Source organism: Geospiza fortis, unplaced genomic scaffold (assembly GCF_000277835.1).
Source record: "Geospiza fortis unplaced genomic scaffold, GeoFor_1.0 scaffold403, whole genome shotgun sequence".
Taxonomy (NCBI): domain Eukaryota; kingdom Metazoa; phylum Chordata; class Aves; order Passeriformes; family Thraupidae; genus Geospiza; species Geospiza fortis.
Window position 1 is genome coordinate 3,470,000 of NW_005054336.1, and position 18,464 is coordinate 3,488,463.

General features: G+C 37.5%; 1 protein-coding gene across 5 annotated transcripts in view; it reads right to left on the bottom strand.

Moving 5' to 3' along the window:
• The window catches only part of ARHGAP29 (Rho GTPase activating protein 29), a 45,139-nt gene that overhangs the window by 25,762 nt on the left and 913 nt on the right, over positions 1-18,464 (bottom strand). For all 5 annotated transcript variants that reach the window (XM_031057888.1, XM_031057887.1, XM_031057889.1 and 2 more), the window contains exon 2: positions 295-438. In XM_031057888.1, coding sequence (XP_030913748.1) covers positions 295-438 — 144 coding nt within the window. The remainder of the gene's footprint in view (positions 1-294; positions 439-18,464) is intronic.

Consider the following 18,464-nt stretch of genomic DNA (forward strand, 5'->3'; position numbering starts at 1 on the left):
TATTCTGTGATACTCCGGTAAAGAAAAGCTTAAAATCAAAGGCTTGTGCTTTTAGAATTCAATGTGGGTTTGCACTTAGCTTCCTATAAGCAGAATTTTATCACATCAATGAGAAAACAAGCTACTTAATATTACTCTTCACTTAGGGAAGGCATTTTTTTAAACAAGTATTACAGCATTATGCTTTAAAAACACCCACTTTCTTCTGTATATGTAGAATTCTATCTATAACTCTAAGCCAATCAAGTCACTAATTACAATTTTCCATGAATATGAAAGATAGTAATTCCTTACCTTTTACTTTTGCAATAACTGTTCCTGCAGCACTAAGAATATCAACTGAATTTAGAGTCTGATGTTTATTTATCACTGCTTTTAAAACACGTAGTAACTCCCCCAGGCGTTCATGTACTACTTGATGGAGGCCATCATGATTTTCTGAAAAAAGTAAAGGAGAAACTACATTAAAACAGTGAATTGACACCCAGTCACATTACAAAACACATTGAGAGTATTCAGCTGCATGGAATTCTAGGCCATATTGAAGCTGAGCCTACTTAAAATAAAAAAAATTGTTAAAAACACAGAGTTATAATAGCAGCTACCAATAGTAAACTTGCAATATTGTATATCATCCACACAAACTTATTTCTCACAAAAAGTGAAGCAAGTATACTTTAAAAAAAGGAGGGGGGGAATTGTATAACAACACCCTAAGGTTTCTAAACTAAACCATCATTTTTTCTCATGTCATTTCATCAACCACCATTTTGATAATTACTTATATGAAAAAAGGTATCAACAAAGCAGATTCTGATTGTTCATTAAGTAATTCTTCACCTGATACAAATTCAACACCATACAGATATGTTTGTAAATTAAAATTTCTGGCAAATGTTGGTTAGTTTTTAATTAAAGTATTAGCAAAACCTTAAGCATTTTTAGTATATAAGCCAAGATCTACAACGGTCTGTCTTTATGCATGTCAGTCTTGATAAGTAAGTTGAACATCTAAATTAGGCCAAATCAGAAAAATTCTCAAACACACTCCAGGATGGTGATGTTTTTTATAGCACACACCTCTTGCTATGTGCCTTTAAATCCCAACCTCATCTAAGTTTTTACAAAATACTTATTGTTGCATGCACAGCACAGGTTAAAGCACAATCTGTTCTGTTACAGAAGAGGTGCTGGTGCATGGAATAAAGTTTCTCATGTGCTAGAGTGCTGCGTTGCAAGTTGTGGTAAAAAGCTTTCAAATTCAGGAAAGTCTAGCTTATGAAAAAGAAAAAGAGGATCTAATAGAAGCTGACTCACTTCCCCACCGAGCAGGGCAATTCTGTGTTGTCTGTGGCCATGATGACAAACAGGTCAATACAGACAATCACAGTACAGTGCAAATTGATCCAGTGTTGCTCAGAGAACAGTTTCAACTCAGAGCCATTTTTTTCTGGTGACAAGACATTATATTCAGGCTAGGGGCACCTAAATTTTTCTGAGGAATCCACATAGTACACAACATGACACATGAGTATAGCGGATCACTGCTGTCAGGTGTGCAGGTGGGGAGGCTACACACAAATTTTATACATTTGTATCAGGTACAATAGCAAGTCTCCCAAGGACCACCATGCTTCAGGCTTTATTCCCCTACATGCCACATATCAGATTTTTTTTCCAATTCAGATTGGCTTATACATTGTCAAAGGAATAAACCTTGACTCAGGAAGTACACAAAGGTAAACACTATCTACCATTCACAGGCACTTTTCCTGCTGGAAGGGTCAAGAAAGCTCCAGCTGCAACAGGACACACGAAAGTCTAGGAAAATCCATCTTACACAGTAGTAAATTAGGAAAGTTCTAAGTAACTTGTTAAAAAAATGACCACCCAGTTGTGGCTTCATCTTCATTTACACCTACATGTAATGATTTTGAACTGACTCAATACTATTAAAATTTGATAATATATCTTGCCAGAACAATAGCGGGAAAGGCAAAATAAGTGAGAAGGGGAAAAATGAAAGAAAAATCTTGAAGTGGACACAAGCCCCTTCAAGTGTGGAACAGAAGTAATAAGCTTCAAATGCTAACGGAAAACAACCACTGAGTTGAATTAAATGTTTATCATACCATCCAGAAGAACACTATCACTAAAATAATGCACTCAAGGAGGAGATTACTTATTTGTACTCTCAAAAGCAAAGGCTACACCCAACTGAGATTTCTTTGTATTCCATCACGGTATCATTTGTTTACAAAATATCTGAAACATTGTTTCTGTGCCTCCAGAAGACAAAAGGTCTGTGACAAGTGGTGCTTGGGGAGAGGCGGGGGCAGAAGGCATCAGGAGCCACAACTACACTGCATTCACAATAACTGAGACCAAAGAGACACTAAACCAGAGATTTCCTGTTCAGGACAGATTTAGAAACCTCAGGTAGCAAAACAGCCTAAATATGCCAGATGAACAGAAATGGAGTTTGAATGGTAAGAAGTCTGAAAATGGCTGAGATCAAAACAACAGTAGAACAAATACAGTGAAAGGATTGCACAAGGAAATGTGTCTCCAATGAGTTTCTGCAGCAATTCAATCTAACTGAAGTACTCACAAAAAAGTATTTACTTTCAGTTTTTCTTCTGTCCCTTTTATGGCTGTACACATTCATTGATGAAATGCAAAATCCACAGAAGTCTAAAGCAGGATCATGTCAGTGATCCTGCAACACTTGGAGGCCCTCTCTGGGCACTTGAGCTCAGCTGTTCACTCAGGTGACTGGTTTCCAGCAGTCTCCTGCAGGAATGAGTCAGCCCTCCACCTCTCAAAAGGAGAAAACCAGCCCTTAAAACTGAAAAGGAGGAAAAAAAAAGGCATGCATAGAGTTTAGTAGCCCAACTGAAAATCTTCTTTCACTAGGGGTTGAACTGTCATTTACACCCAAATGAAAGCATACTCTGTAGGAGAAGTGGAGAGAGAAGAACAGGGTGAAAAAGCATGTATTCAAAGCTGACAAGTCTAATACACAAGAATGACAGTACAAAGCAGCTGGAAAGTCTCTCTGCCAAGCCATCACAGTAGCACACTACTGTCACTGGCATCCCAGTCCTCAATGGTTTTGGTCACCACATTTTCTAACCGCTCACACATCTTTAATGTAGAAGTATAATCTACCTATTTTCTAATTTTACATATTTCTCAAAGGGAAGCCTTTGTTTAGTAAGTTACTAAGCAATAATGTCCTTACAGCTATGGATTCTATTCATGCAAAACAAAATCAAATTTGCTCATCAAGCTTGTCAGCACCAGTCACCCTCCCTGCCAAGTCAGGGCTGGTCACAATACACACAGTCGGGAAAGGCACTGCTGTGTCAGTTGGCTGGCATTCTTTTGTCTGACCTGATTTATTATTGGCCCAAACATTTCTGAAGTTGTTTATGTCAACAAATGTTTGCCAGGATAACTTTAAATACAGAGCAACAGTCTTTCCCCCACTACACTGCTCTTCAGACCCATACAGGAGATGTACATGCAATTCTACTTTCTGCTTCTCCACAGAGAATATTAAGGCCTTTTAATAGCAGCAGACTTTCTCTCTACTACTCAATTTCCACCAGTCCCCAAAGAAGGGAAACCACTAATACAACTATTGTTTTGCTGTGGCTAAAAGTTTGTTTAGAACAGAAGTTGGTCTCACTAAAGAAAGACAGGGTAGCAGTCTAGATAAAACAACTGAAAAGTAACACATCCCTGCAAGATTCTTTGAGTCAGAATGCATGTGAGACTGTCAAAGCAGATATTCTAGTTCACAACAAGTAAAAGTCCAGCTTTCCATTAGGAGTTTTTTACAATTAGGAAGATGTGGTTAGTTATGCCATGCATTCCAATATTTTCAAGAACATTACACGATGTGAACAACATTCTGTGCATACCCTCGACAGCCACAAGTTTATATACACAGAGCAGGCTCTTCAGACGGGGGGGGGAAGTCTACAGAAACTCACCTCACTGGTCAAAATCTTACTATAAACAAGGTAACTTGGAGTTTTGCACAGTATCTTCTGCATCTACCTTCATAAACACACTGTGCCTTCACTATGATCAGAATCTACAGAGAACGCACTCTGGACATTTCCAGTAGAATAAATGCAGTTGATGAGAACCCCTAAATGCCCATGGTAGCCATCACCCTCACTAGGTCTAGTCCTCATTTTGGGAACTCCCTTTGTAAATCTGTTCTCCTGGCATCAGCTGAAGTGTGTGTACTTCACCTCCCCTTCAAATGAAATATAATAATCTGAATTCCAATTTTAGGCACCATTTCATATCTTCTCCATGAATTCTAACCTCTTTCAGGACAAACAGTCCAGCCAAATAATCTTGCAGGATGGTGGTAAGAACAAGCACACAAACTTGGAAACAATTTCCCCAATATCTGGATCCAGAACTTTAACAAAAAGTTTCACCTTATAGGATGCAAACAGTCAGCTTCTCATCCCTTTCAGTCTTTGAAGGACTCAGAAGAAAGAGCTTGAGTAACCAACATTTCAGTATTCAAGACCAATATCTTAGCTAAGAGACCATTCACTCTATTTATTAAAAAAAACTCATTTTGACCTTTAAGTAAATGATATCCTGTTTCTGTTACACTCTAGAGAAGGATTACATGGAGGCACTTCCTATGCCACCTAGGGCAAGGAAAAAAACAGTATTGGAATGAAGCTGATCCAAAGTAAAAGAGATTTTATCTAAAAATCTCATTATTATCTTCATCTATGTCCATACTGCATACTAGGACACTGTCAGCACTCAGGTCTGAACCTGATCCAGACTATGAGACTTCCCAGTGAACATCACAGATAGGCAAAACAATCACACAATAATAAACTGTGTGGAAATCACCTAATTCCTACATCTGCAGTTTGGCAAACAGTCCCAGATTAAACCATCATTTTCTTTTTGCCTGTTATCTCTGTCAGCCCCATGCTAACACAATTAACAGCCTGGCATATTTATTCGATTTAACAGAGTTCACTACTACATTCAAAAGACCACAAGAATTAATCAAACACACAGTGAAAGCAAGTTTTACATTGATTGTGGTTTGACCATAGCAAAGTTACCTATGTCCCTGCACTCTGGTCTGCCATCAAAGCAGCTTTTTTTAGGCAGTAAACATATGAGTTAGACATGATTTTCATTGATTGTATGGATATAAAATGAACAAAACTTCTTCGTCTAGTGGTGGTAGAGATATTTGTTGGTGGTCATAGTTCAGAAGCGATGAGAAAGCAACAGTCTTAGCTATCATATTTCATCATTATTTGGCTACATGCTGAAGATGTAAGGAAGGAAACATTTTAATGCACTGAAAAACTCACTCAGAGAATTCCTGGAAGAATTTATTCCTGCAAAATCTCTAGCAAGCCTGGAAGTTGCAGAAGGGTCTGGGAGAGTCATCACCTTTCTACCCTGTGCACAATGCAGAACAAGAAGCCACCTACCCATCCCTCTGTCAAGAAACATAGTGCTTGAAGCTTCCAAATTAGCAAGACAGCCAGTCCCAGCCTTTTTGTTCATCAGTATCATGGCAACCCCTGTTGTCATGGCATCATTAAAACACACCACACTAAATTCATAGTCTGTAGCAGCATGTGCTCCAACCAATGTTCTAACTACATCATACTGCAGCAAAAAATTACAATTTATGGAAAATAATCAGTTAAAAAATTATTTCAATGAGGAAAATCTAGGGACACATGAAGTTTGATTAGGAATGAGGAAAAAGTAATAAAAATAGTAACCCAAATGCCTGTATTTGAAATAAAAGCATTGGACTTTTGTAAGGGTTTTTTTTGAGAAGAGCAATATTGACCCAGTTCAGTGAGAATGCATTGAGACTTCCTGCAAACAGCTCACTGAATACAGTACTGAAAGTAGCACTGTTTGATTCCAGTTATTCCATACAAATAGTGCTTTTGTAATACAAGAAAGCGTTTAACATTTGGAAAGTTAATTGTCTCTTTACTGTTAAACTACTAAATTTATTCTTAAAGTCAGGTTGCACAAAGTTAGGGTAAAATAAAAAAGCACCTGGTACTTACCTCTTCTTTAATTTTAATAGTAACAGTTTTGTCTTTACTTTTTGAAATAAGCCCCCTGTATATGCAAGCTTGCAATTTTTGCAGAAAAAATATCCCTAAACAGAACAGAAAACCATCCCACATTAGTTAATGCTTCCAGGCTAAGTTTTCTAGCATGATAACTTTTGGTTATATATCACAAATAACCCTTTCAAATTTGTCATTTGCTGTTAGGGACTGGCCAAAACACAACAATTTATCCATTTAGATTTAACCACTAACCACGCTGATCAGCCTCTGATGTGACCTTGAGCCGTGCTGGTTTTTGTTTTTCATTAAACTGGGCTAACATTCCTACCCCATTTTAGTTATGAGCCAATTCTGTGCTTGTGAATTCAAAACTTTTGTAAGAAGTCCCTCTTGACTACATATTTAGAGCAAATCCAAACTAAATTAATTTTCAAAAATTAAAGTAACAAAAATAAAGATGTCTTAAAACAATCTTTTCAAATATTAATAAAATAGGTGTATATGCAAAATAGATCAGAATAATCAAAATCTTATAATTCTGTTTACACTGAAAGCAGTTACATATTATCTTTTTGTTGGTTTGCCAACTGACATCAGCAGAAAAGCTGTTACTTCACATTTGTCTCACAGTTAGATTAATAGATGAATTCCCCATTTGTCAAAGTAGGGAAGCCTTTCAGAAAAAAACAACCACAATGCAGTTTTTATTCTATTTCAATATGATGTACACTACACACCTTTAACTTTTTTATTCTACTAGCCTTGAGATTCCAGTCAACTAACCCAAGTGTGTTCAGCCATGCAGTTTAATCTTTAGAATACTCTAATCTTTTATTAAACCAAAATTTAGACACCAGAAACCGGTAATGAATGAAAATTGCTAGTGTTTCCTTCCTTACCCATTTCTGACAAATGAGAGTGAAAACACTACATGGTCATTTTAATCACTGTTCATTTCCCTGAATCTTCCCAGAGATTAAGAATAAATCTAGGTGAGGATAATGCTTCAGAAGTTTCAAGACACATTTTAAGTTAAAATTGTAAATTGTCAAGTGGACAAACGGCTATATTCTTTAGTATGAATACATTAGCAATAAATCTGATCAGTCACAGTTCATAAAAAATCATATCCATTGGGACAGGCAACCATACATCTAATAGTGGCTAGTTACTTATTTCTTATTCAAGCATATTTCACTAAAACTTAGTCAAACAGTCACTACACTGAACAGCTGCCAATGGAAGACACTGTTAAAATAAAATGAGAACTCTTATGCTCTAAGCAACCATGTTCCTTGCATACTGGTTCAAGTTCTGAGAGTATATGAAGTAATATTTGCTCAATATTTACAGCACAAATTTTATTTAAAAAAAGAACAAATCACAAAACGAAAGAATCTCCAGCAAGTTGATCATAGCATATCAAACTGGCAAACAAAGAGTAGTATGAAAGTTACAGTTTATTAATTCTAAATAAAATTAATTTAACCTTTGGTAATCAACATCGAGAGATGATCAAACAATACTTAACCTTTAACTCATGTTAATTTCAATCTAAAATGCTGTTTGTTTTACCTGCCTGCTCCTTCCACTTTCAGCCTAAGCCACTGAGTGAAGAAGCTATGTTACTGCTGCCTGCCCACCTAGTTTTCAAAAGACCACACAAAGCCAGGATTACAAGATCATATGGTGTTAAACAAGGGGTGTGCTATTTTGTGCATTTATTTTAAAGGATTTTTTTTAACTCAACTATGGACAGCTATAGGATGTGACAGTAGTCCATTTCTGGCTTGTTGATTAAAAGAAAAAAGTTACACTTTAAAATCAACTTAGATTTAAAGTGGTATTCAAATCCCTACAGCAGCAGCTGATAACATTAGTTGTATAGAAAACTGGTGAACATAAAGGATTAAGGGCTATTTGAAGTTCCTTCACTGATGTCATGCTGAAACAACCATCCAAGAGAGCAAAACCTGACTGCATAGCTCACACAGGTGGCAGAGCCAACTGAATGGTCCAAAGGAAATACTTTTAAAATCTTCCCATTTACTAAACTCAGGAGCAGTCAATCTCCACTGCAATATAATGTTTTGATATCAGTTAATTCACACCAAAACATTTTTGAAGATTTTTGTATAAAGAGAAAACACAGTAACATTGAGGCAGTAACTGATGTCACACAGGCACTTGCACTTCCCAAATGGCAACAGTAACTCACTGTACATCTCACCGTTAATTTTTAACAGAGTAGTATTTCTTCATAAATACCTTGCAACAGAAGGGTGAGAAACACAGCACAATGAATTTGCTTTGTGGTTCTGGATTTACCCATCTGTTTCTCCCTAGTACCACTGAAGTTGTCATTCCAGGCAGTCAATGCTAGATCAAAAATTTATATGCTTCAGACCTACTGCTTTCTTTCCAAGTTCTCAGCCACCTTCTCTAAAATCTCATGTCTAGCCATCCTCTGAAGCCAACTACAGCTAGAAGGAGTTCTCCATTGCTCGCTGAATTTGTTTGCTTGTCCTTAACACAAGGGTTTAAACATGAACAGCAGAAAACATTTAATTTGACCAGTCTGCAGTCTGAACCCTGTCAGCTTTCCCTTCAGCACGGCATCAGCTATTTATCACAGTCACTTTCTCAAAGCCCTTCACAAACTGTCTTCACTCAACTATCACAATTCATGTGTGCTGCTAAGCTTTCAGATAAACAATTTGCAGCTTACTCAACACAGAACAAAACATATAGAACTACCCCTCAAAAAAGCTGCCTCCTCAACTGCTCTTCTGTTGGGAGTGGACAACCTACTTGTGAGCTGAGACCATACTGACTGCCAATCTTCACTGCTCTGCACCTCCACCACTTCTGGGATTCCAGTAAACACTTTTTTTCCCCACTTGTCAGCACTGGACAACTTCTGGACAGACGTTTTAGTTCCATAGTTGTGGCAGAACAAAATAACTTACATACCCTGTACGCAATAAATGAATGAAATAAAAAGTCCACAGGAGAAACAAACAAAAACCCCACAGAATGCATTCTACTAAAGAATCCATTAATACCACTAGAAACACTAAAACAGCAAGATAAATCTGTGAACACTGAGCAGTCTTTAAGCTAATGCTTCAGGAATACCATGTCCATAACTATTTCAGTTACATCTGAGCTTAAAAGTAGAGCTAAGAATATAACTGCAGTCCAAAAGTAGAACATTAACTGAGATGTTACATTCCCTCACAACACAGAGCCCTAGAACAATCACACCTGGATAAACTGGGAAAATTTAAATATAATAATTAAGAAGAACTTGGAATTGCTAAGTACAATGTCAAGTCCTAAAGATATCAAAGCCTCTTTCTGAAAAGGCATTTAATTCCACCATATAAAAATACTTCCTGCAACTTACTGATCTACAACCCTGCAACTGACATTTTCCATTAATTTTTTAATTTTCATTTTTTTAATGCATCTTTGCTGAAACTTCCTCACTAGGTCTTTCCCATCTTGCAGACTTCTAAAACCAGGGAAAGACTGAGACATTACAAGATTTAGAAGAACACCTGATTCCTTCCCAAATAAGAACCTCCCCTTCCCTTCAGCAGGTACGTGCAGCAAGCTCCACAATCCCAGGGTCATTCTGTGTGTCACAGATAAGTAGCACTAACAGAACTTGTGCCAGCATCATGAACTGCTGCAACACCCCCCTGCAGGCCCTGAACCAAAGTTATACACAGCAGAGAGAATAAGCATATTTGAAAAAGGGGACATGTTATATTACTAAAATAGCTTAACTATCTGAAGTAGTTCAGTAATGACAAAGAAAACAAGACTGAAGAGGTAAGCTTTGTTAACTTAAAGATTAAAACTGGTTTATCAACTAAAAATAACTGTAATTGGCAAGTAAGAATTCCTACATACTTTTAAAAATTAGTCAAAGAAATTATTCAAGCAATAAAGGAGGAAAAATGGGGAAAAGGAAAAAATCCTCTGTTCAGCTAAATCTCAGTCTCAACAAAAGAAAATTCCTCAAGTCCCAGGTTTTGCATTTACACTGTTCTGTAACAAATGCCATTAAGATAAAAGTTTAACTCACACATAAGTATTTTCTACAGCCTTACATGAGCCATGTCCGTCTTCCATTAAAAGGGGCATTTTAGGCAGACAAAGGAATAAGCCCCCATAAAATCCCTATTTTCCTGAGGAAAGGGAAACAGCAACATACAAAAATCAAGGTCCAAGCTCTGTATCAAATCTCCTACCCTGCCATGCTGTTGTAACTCTAATCCATTAGCAAGACATTAGCTCTAACAATCAAATCACTAAAACTGTCAGGTTGGATGAACATTTGCTCAGAATTAAGCAACAAGTCAGCTTCAGTTCTGCGACCTAGCCACATAAATAGGAAGAACAAACACTTCCAACAAAACTGGTGGAAAAGGAATGGTTTTGTCCATGAAACCTTCATGAAGTCAAGATCATTAAGATGACAATTACAACTGTTAACTCTATGCTGTCAGGCATACAAAAATTATTTGTATTGATGATGTTCTTTCATGTTGCAACTTTGATAAATTGATACATGAGCAAAATGAGAAAACTGAATATTTCTGTGGATCTGCTATAATACATTTTGCCAAGAATGGGAAACTCATTTATGGCAAGCGGTTTTTGTATTGTTTTGAAACACAAGAGAGCTCCTACATGTTCATGGGAATTGCTGTTTAGAACACAAGACTTATATGTGTTAATGACTGAATATGGGTCAATTCTTATCTTTCAGATGTTATGGCAGAGCTCTTTGTATCTCTCAAAGTTGTTTTTTGGTTCAAGTGCTCCAAAGATACAAAGTTGTTTTTTGGTTCAAGTGCTCCTGCTCCTTAAGCTGTAAACTATATTAGAAGGATTTTTGTTGTTGAAAGGCCTAGCTTTACTTTCAAAAATTAAAATTCTACTATTCATCCTCTTCCTCACTAGCGACCTTTCATCTTTCTGTTCTTGTCATTTCAGTTCCATTAGTCTAGTTGCTGTGATGGAAAGGGAAGCTAATTCTAATTAACACTCCAGCTAAGGCTCTAAGTGTTTTGAGCTCCTTTCATACATCAGAAATGTAAAAAGGAGTAAGAATGAAGTTTTTCCTTGTGTTATATTTTTTTGCACTTCAAAAGCAACATAAGAATGAAAAATGCCTGTGCTCTCTTATAAACAGCTCAGAGTTTTCCTAAAGAAAGATGTGCTAATTATTCAAGTCAACCAAAATATCTGACTGCACATAAGGGTTGATTTTACATTTTAAACACTCACGAGCCTTCAAGACACCCCCCCCTCCTGACTGCTGATCTTAGACACTATAGCAACAAGTGAACATTTGTTCTGAAGGAATGTGGAGTATGCAACTGGGGGAGGGGTAGTACTATCAGCCACAAACTTATCTCCCGGTCCACTAAGTTATTATTTAACTTCAATCTTCTCTGACCTGAAGAAACAGCATTTACTATCCAACATTAGCAACCAGCATTTAACAGGCAGCTTACACTTTGACTAAGAAGAACACAGATTTGCTTGAACTCAACTTCAAGAGGAGGCTGGTTTTTTCCTCTTGCTCAGAATAGTGGAAACAGAGGACTGCAGATGAATTAAGCAGTGCGCTACCATTGCAAATGTGCAAAACCAAACAAAATACCCAGCTCCTCTGGCTCTGCTCACAGAGTCTGAAAGTCCAAGACTCCCTGACTAAAGCCTGCAGCCAACAGACTCAGAACACAGGAGGCTTGGGCAAAACAGACTGCGGGATGATCTGGAGTGAAATGAAAAGGAAGGTGGGAAGTTTGCTCTCCCAGATTAAGTGCAATGTTCCTGGGGAAAACCTATGGTTCATAACTATGCCTGCCTCCCATAAACTGACCGTAAAATATCTTCTTTTGCACTGCTGAGGGTTTGCCTTCATCCAGGCTCTACATCACACTTTCTCTGCCTAGCTTCTCAACTCTGAGGAAACTGGACAGGAACATGACTCAGGGCCAGGGATCTCAGTGTTTTGTGTCGAAGAGAGGGACCAGAAAACGACAATGTGGAAGTGAAGAAAGCATGGGAAAATGACCAGGAGGTCTCTGGCTTGCTGTGGTCCTACAGCTACACTAAAAGAAGCAACCTGTCTAATTTTTTTTTCCTCTGAGTTTTGCCATTAAAAACCCAAGAAAACCACTTTTAAAAGAAGTCACTACTATTACCTTTCAGTTCTTAGCAATAGTTTTACTTGTTAAAGAAAATTTAAGGAACTATTTACTTTGTTCTTATCCTTGTTTATATCTTTCACTCTTTTAGCGTGAAAGACTATTTCAGATTTGTGAAAGGACAATTTCAGTTTCAGATTGATAGAACTTCTACTTAGTAGTGACTACTACCTGGAGGTAAGTGAAAGGGTGTACTAAGGAATTTCCAGGTCAGAAAGACTGGAAGCAGATATGACTGTGCATGTAAGAAGCAGGTTTCAGAAAGGCAAGTTTAGAAGATGACTGTCAAATTCAAGTGTGCCAAAAGCTCAGTGCTAAGGGGACTGGTTAATTTGTCATCTACAAAGGGCATCCTCTGCTTGCTGTTCTCCCCACCACCATCCCACCTTTAATAACCCCTGTCAAACTTAGCATTCAATAAAGGAGACAAAAGAATTGATACAGGTTTTAGCAGTGCATGCTGTGATGCCAGAATGGAGGGCCACACCAACTCTGCCTAGACCCTCACCGTCTTGTTCCACTTTAACCTCTGGCCCCTTGTTCGTTTGCCAGCCACCTTCTCCCTTTTTGCTGGCACCCAGTACAACCTTACACCCAGCTCATGGAACTGATCCAGCTAAAAACTAGTTCCTTTCTTCCCAGGACTAGTTTTCAGGCAGATCTGCCCCAAAACTCAGCTTGCTATGCAGTCACCAGAGAACCACCACCAGTGTCAAGGAAAACAGCGAGATCACAGCAGCTCACGTAGAAGTTTCTTTGTAAACGGCTGTGGAAATTGACTATCAGCATGTTTAAAACAAAACCCTGAACATAACAAGCTTTATAATAAGAAAACAGCAGGTTTAGATGCATCTGGAGGATTTTAAACAGTTACAGAACTGTATCAACAATTACGCTGCTGATGGAGAGAGGAAAACACAGGCAATATCTGCACAAGCACATCAGAGGTTATTCCCTGCAGCTGCCCCAGCCTGGCTTAGTCCTGCCCTCCCGCTACTGAGGCTCAAACAGGCACTGCTGCTAACTCCGCCATGGGAACCATAACATCCAAAGCAGCAAACACAAGTTGTCAGAATTCACCTTTTAACATCTAATTTGGTTCAGCAAGAGGATGAACAGTCTTATTACAGGCAAATGCATTCTAAACATGCAGTAAGTTCCTTGTAGATCAAGTCTGAATAGAGCTACAAAGTACAAAAACATTTTATTTTAATAATAAATCACAAAATTATTCTTTCAGATACTGCAAGCATTATCACATTTTGGCAGATTCTGGAAGTGATAAAACTTAAAATTCCACTTTAGACTATTTCTCAACTTTCTCAACTATTTTTAATTCTCTAGTATTATTTATTAGTTACTAGACAGTTTGTTTTCCTTCTTTTTCGAGCTACATGGAATAAGAGAAACAATTACATGGATTCCTCCGCTTTTTTCTACCAGTTCTCAAAGGTAATTTAATAATTCACACAGGTTGTTTACACATTTGATAATCACTACGTTTTCACAGTTCCCAAAAGTTAGCTGCCCTGACAGCATTTTCTTTTCCCTTCTCTCATAAAAGTTTTTTTATCTATCAAACAAAATACTACCCAGTAGAAAACCAGCACCATCTTCCACAAAAAGGCCGGAGAGATCAGTCAAACTGCCCTCAAATCAAAACAAATATTAAAAACTCTCCCAAATGTTGCTTCCAGAAACTGCTGCAAAGAAAAGTAAATACTTTATCAGATCCTTGTTTAGAGCAGTTTGCCCACCTACCAAGCATTAATAGTATAAGGTGTCATTAGACAGGTAAATACATATAGTTTAAGGTGTATCAAAGACAGCACCTTTCACTGAGAAACATCAAAATTGGAATAAAGAACAAGCAGCAAAATTACACCTAGTATTAAAAATTATCATAAATTCAATCTGTAATCTTCACTGCACTAACTAATGAGCTTCAGATTTCCCTAACAAAACAGGACAAACTGACTTTCAAGAACACTGCCTTGGAAAAAAGGACAGTAGTATTTTAGACTATAAGAAAATAAGAAAATAAAAAATGAAATGCCAAAAATACTGCAGTGCCTTAATCATACTAAAAATAGGGACAATTGTAGGGACAATACACATTATCAAGCCAGGAAGGGCTGAAGAGAAATCATTCACCTTTGAGCCTCAGGCACTATATTCAGTAAATGGCTTCTGGCTTTTAGTGTAGTACGTGATTAACACCAATTTCTGTGGTGCTAAAAGAAGGTTTTGAAGTCACTAAAGATTACAAGTTCCTCGTTTTGAGGAAACTGTTTACCTTGAGACACCTTTAGAATTGTCCCATTGGGGTGAATATCTTATCCTGCAAAAATAACAAGCTGATAGGTTTCAAGTTAGGCAGCATTCCTGATGGGTTTGAAAGTACTGGCTACTGCAAAGAGAATGCAAACATTCCTGACCAGGCCATCCAGCTTCAGCAGTACTTTCACCTCTGCTTCAGTTTAAAAAAAAACCAACAAAACAAAACCACCAAACAGAAACCAAAGCCAAAAAAAGAAAACCCAAACCCCAACAAAAACAAACAAAAACCAAACCCCAAACAAAAAAATCTATCAAACTCTAAAAAATTTAGACACATTCTGATCCTCAGAGAAACTTGTAATGAAAGATAATAGCTTTCTCTTGCTACTCTGGTTCTAAGACACCTGGGAAAAAAGAGTATATTAATATTATAGAATTAACTACAATTTACATTTGTTGAAGATAGGATGAAATTGAAGCAGAAGTTTTTGCTCATTAAAAGGATGCAGAATTACCCACATGAAGGACACAATATCACACTTTGATGATTACTTCAAAGTTGGTGATAAAGTAAGCAAAAATTCCAAAGTATATTCTAAAGTACAATTAAGACGTATATTAATATTAAAACGTAATTATTCCTGCACTTTTAAACCCCATGCAAATTCTACCCTTAGAGCTATTCATAATGAAACACAGTATTTCCCACAGTCTCAAGGGCAGACCTTATGGTATATACTACATTCCTAAAAAAAAAAAAAAGTAGCAGATGTCACAAAACTAGTATCTAAGTACCTTCAGAGCAGGGAAACAGGAATGCTTTCTCCCTCTCTAATGCAATACAAGCAAAAGCTGCTATGTACTGTTTAAAGATTAAATACTTAATTTCAGTTCATAATTAGAAGATATTTTACTGTGCCCTAAATATTCTTTTGCATGAGAAAATGAATCTCGTCTGAGTAAAGACCACACAGTAACATCATTTACTTGAAGCAACAGTACAATTTATTATATGCAGTAAAAGCTTGGACTGCAGTCACCAACCTCATACATAAACACCTATTAAACAGACTCTCAACTTTGCATATCAATGCAGTAAGCAATGTTTTTTTGACCTGGTAGATTCTCTAATACAAGTTTGTAAGAGTAAGATCCTGCATGTTTGGGACAAGAACTAACCCCTTCAAGTTACAGGATTTACTTTAAATATACCTCACACACTTCAAAATCTTTCATATTTTCAGTACTGTGGTCAGGTTTTTAAGGCCACAGTAGGTCTCCATGGGAAGCAAACAACTTCTCAGTTCCTAAAACTGCTTTTACCATAGGAAGTTACTTCTATCTTGAGTGCCACTACTCTGAAAATCACTGATTGGCTCCAGCCTCTATACTGTACTTCCCTGTGTGTCCTACCCTTGCAAAGAGGGGTGCAAGTTCTCACACTCTCAGCCAATAGCTGAAATGTTACTGCTGGAACTCAAAGCACAGAGAAAACTCACCAGCTTTCAAGCCATTATGTCTTAACAGTTTGTACTTGGGATGTAAACTAGAACAGAAAGAAATAAACCTGGGGCACATCAGGAAAACAATGCCACCCATACAACTGAACAGTCAAATGAACAGCACTAAGAATAGCACAAATGATAGGAAATTATCTGAGTTTTTGGCATACTAATTCAACATACACTCTCAGGTCTGGCCTTCCAGGCAGGAATTGCTAGGGAATTGTTTTCATTTTCTTCTTATCAGAAAAGAAATAAGACTTATTTTGAGATTTCTCAATAAATTTCAATTATCTCTAACTACATAAAATACAAATGCTACAACTGAAGATAACCTTCCAGTTCAAACACAAAAACACAGTGACAACAACTGTCCTTACTAGTACTAGCCACATGACAATCTTGCTCATCTGGAAATTTAGCTGAAGACTGGACCAAGAGACCGATGCACTGAACTGCATCAGTTGCACTAACCACCACTACAGTTTCAGCCTGGCATCAAGCAGAATTAAACACAAAATTTGTGAAAGAGCACTGGATTCATTGACCTTGGTTCAAAAAATGCTCAGAGCTCTCCTCTAATGAAGACAATGATAAAGTATTTGATTTTGTAGTGATGCCCAGACTGGATCACTAATAACAGATTGTTACATCCAACGAGCACAAGGCCTAAAGGACAGCAAGAACTGAAGGGTAAGGAACATATGGTACTTCACTCAACACAAGAGACAACTGCAGCTCCCTCATGTCCACACAGCTGTCAAACTTTTAAACTCTACAGTTACATTCAGAGAGGGTTTTTTTGCTGGTTTGGGGTGCTTTGGTCAGTTGATTGTTGGTTTAGGTTTCCCTTTGTGGATGGGTATAAAAAAATTTATTCAGCATTATGACAATGAGACCACTGTAAGAAATGAAATCATGTTAGCATAAGGAATGCAAAGAGAAGTAGCCTTGAAATCTATTGAACATTTCATTTACCAAATACTCCCCTCAAGAGTATTCAACTTATTCTTCACGCAACAAATCGATTTGCATTGGTACCTTAACAAAACACAGTTCAAGTCTGTAATCCAAGGCATTTATGCTCTAGTTTAGACACAAACACATGTTATAACCCAAAATCTCTTAGATTTGTCAGCCAAGATTCATCAGATGAATGTTAAGTGAAGCACAAGTGAGTAACTGCTGGGCTCTTCTATGATAGCTCAGGTACTACAAGCATCAGCCAGTACGAATGACACTGAAGGCACAGACCCTCGGCAATCAGCTGCCAACCACTGCAGGACCCAGCAACAGGAGGGGGATAACTGGGAACCACACGGTCAAGCCTGAAGCTACTGTGCATCAGAGTTTAGACAAATCTGCCAGAGGCAACACAACAACTAACAGCTGATGCAGAAGCTGAGGGAATAGTAGTTAGAAGCTGAAAGACCTACAGGAGTCTCTAGGCATGCCAAGCAAAGGAGTTTCTTTCATACCAAGCAAATATAAACACTCATTGATGCAACCCTTCCAAAAAGGAAGAAATTAATTTCTTATCCCTGCAACTGATTCCATCTTCAAATAATTGATGTAACTAATTTCAGGGTGGTGGTAAGCTGCAAGCATTGCAAACCACAATTTTATGTGCAAGAAGTCTGTTCAACCACCTTGGTAAGTTTTTGTTAGTTTTCGGACAGACAATTATGAATGTTTTCAAAATTAGAAAATGCAAACCAAACTGTACAGCTTCTAGGAGGTTGTCTCCAGCCAGCCGTAAGCATAGCCAGCATTACAGAGCTCACTACACTATGGGGATGAAGGTCAAAAAAGAAAAGTCCCAACTACGTAAGGGAAACATCTTTCCTTTATAAATTATAAATCCTTTAAATGGACAACACAGTTTCACAAATTAATTCTATCCTGTATTATAAAATAAGATGACAACTCCTGTTTTCCGTGTTAGTTTTTTTGGATCTGTTGAGCTCAAAATTTTAAACTAACAAGCAGTTAACTACTGCTGCATGGCAATGGGAACACTTCAGTGTTTTGACAGACCTTTCCTACAATGTCCATTTCATTCTCAGTAGGCACCAGACACCCAATCTCACAAATAACTCTGCTCATCCCGTGTGCTCAGGAAAAACTATGAGGACATAAAAGCGATCATTTGTGTCAAATTATTGATCTTTTAAGAATTGTTCACACACATTTTAGCAGCAGTATTTCAGCTGTATGCACACTCACTTGAAAACAGAGGTGACTGCAAATGTTCAGCACTCAGGACATCTTACACAAAACTGCTCTGGCTGTCAGCTCAGATAATAATCTCACAAAATTCAAATAAAATCTTTCCTGCT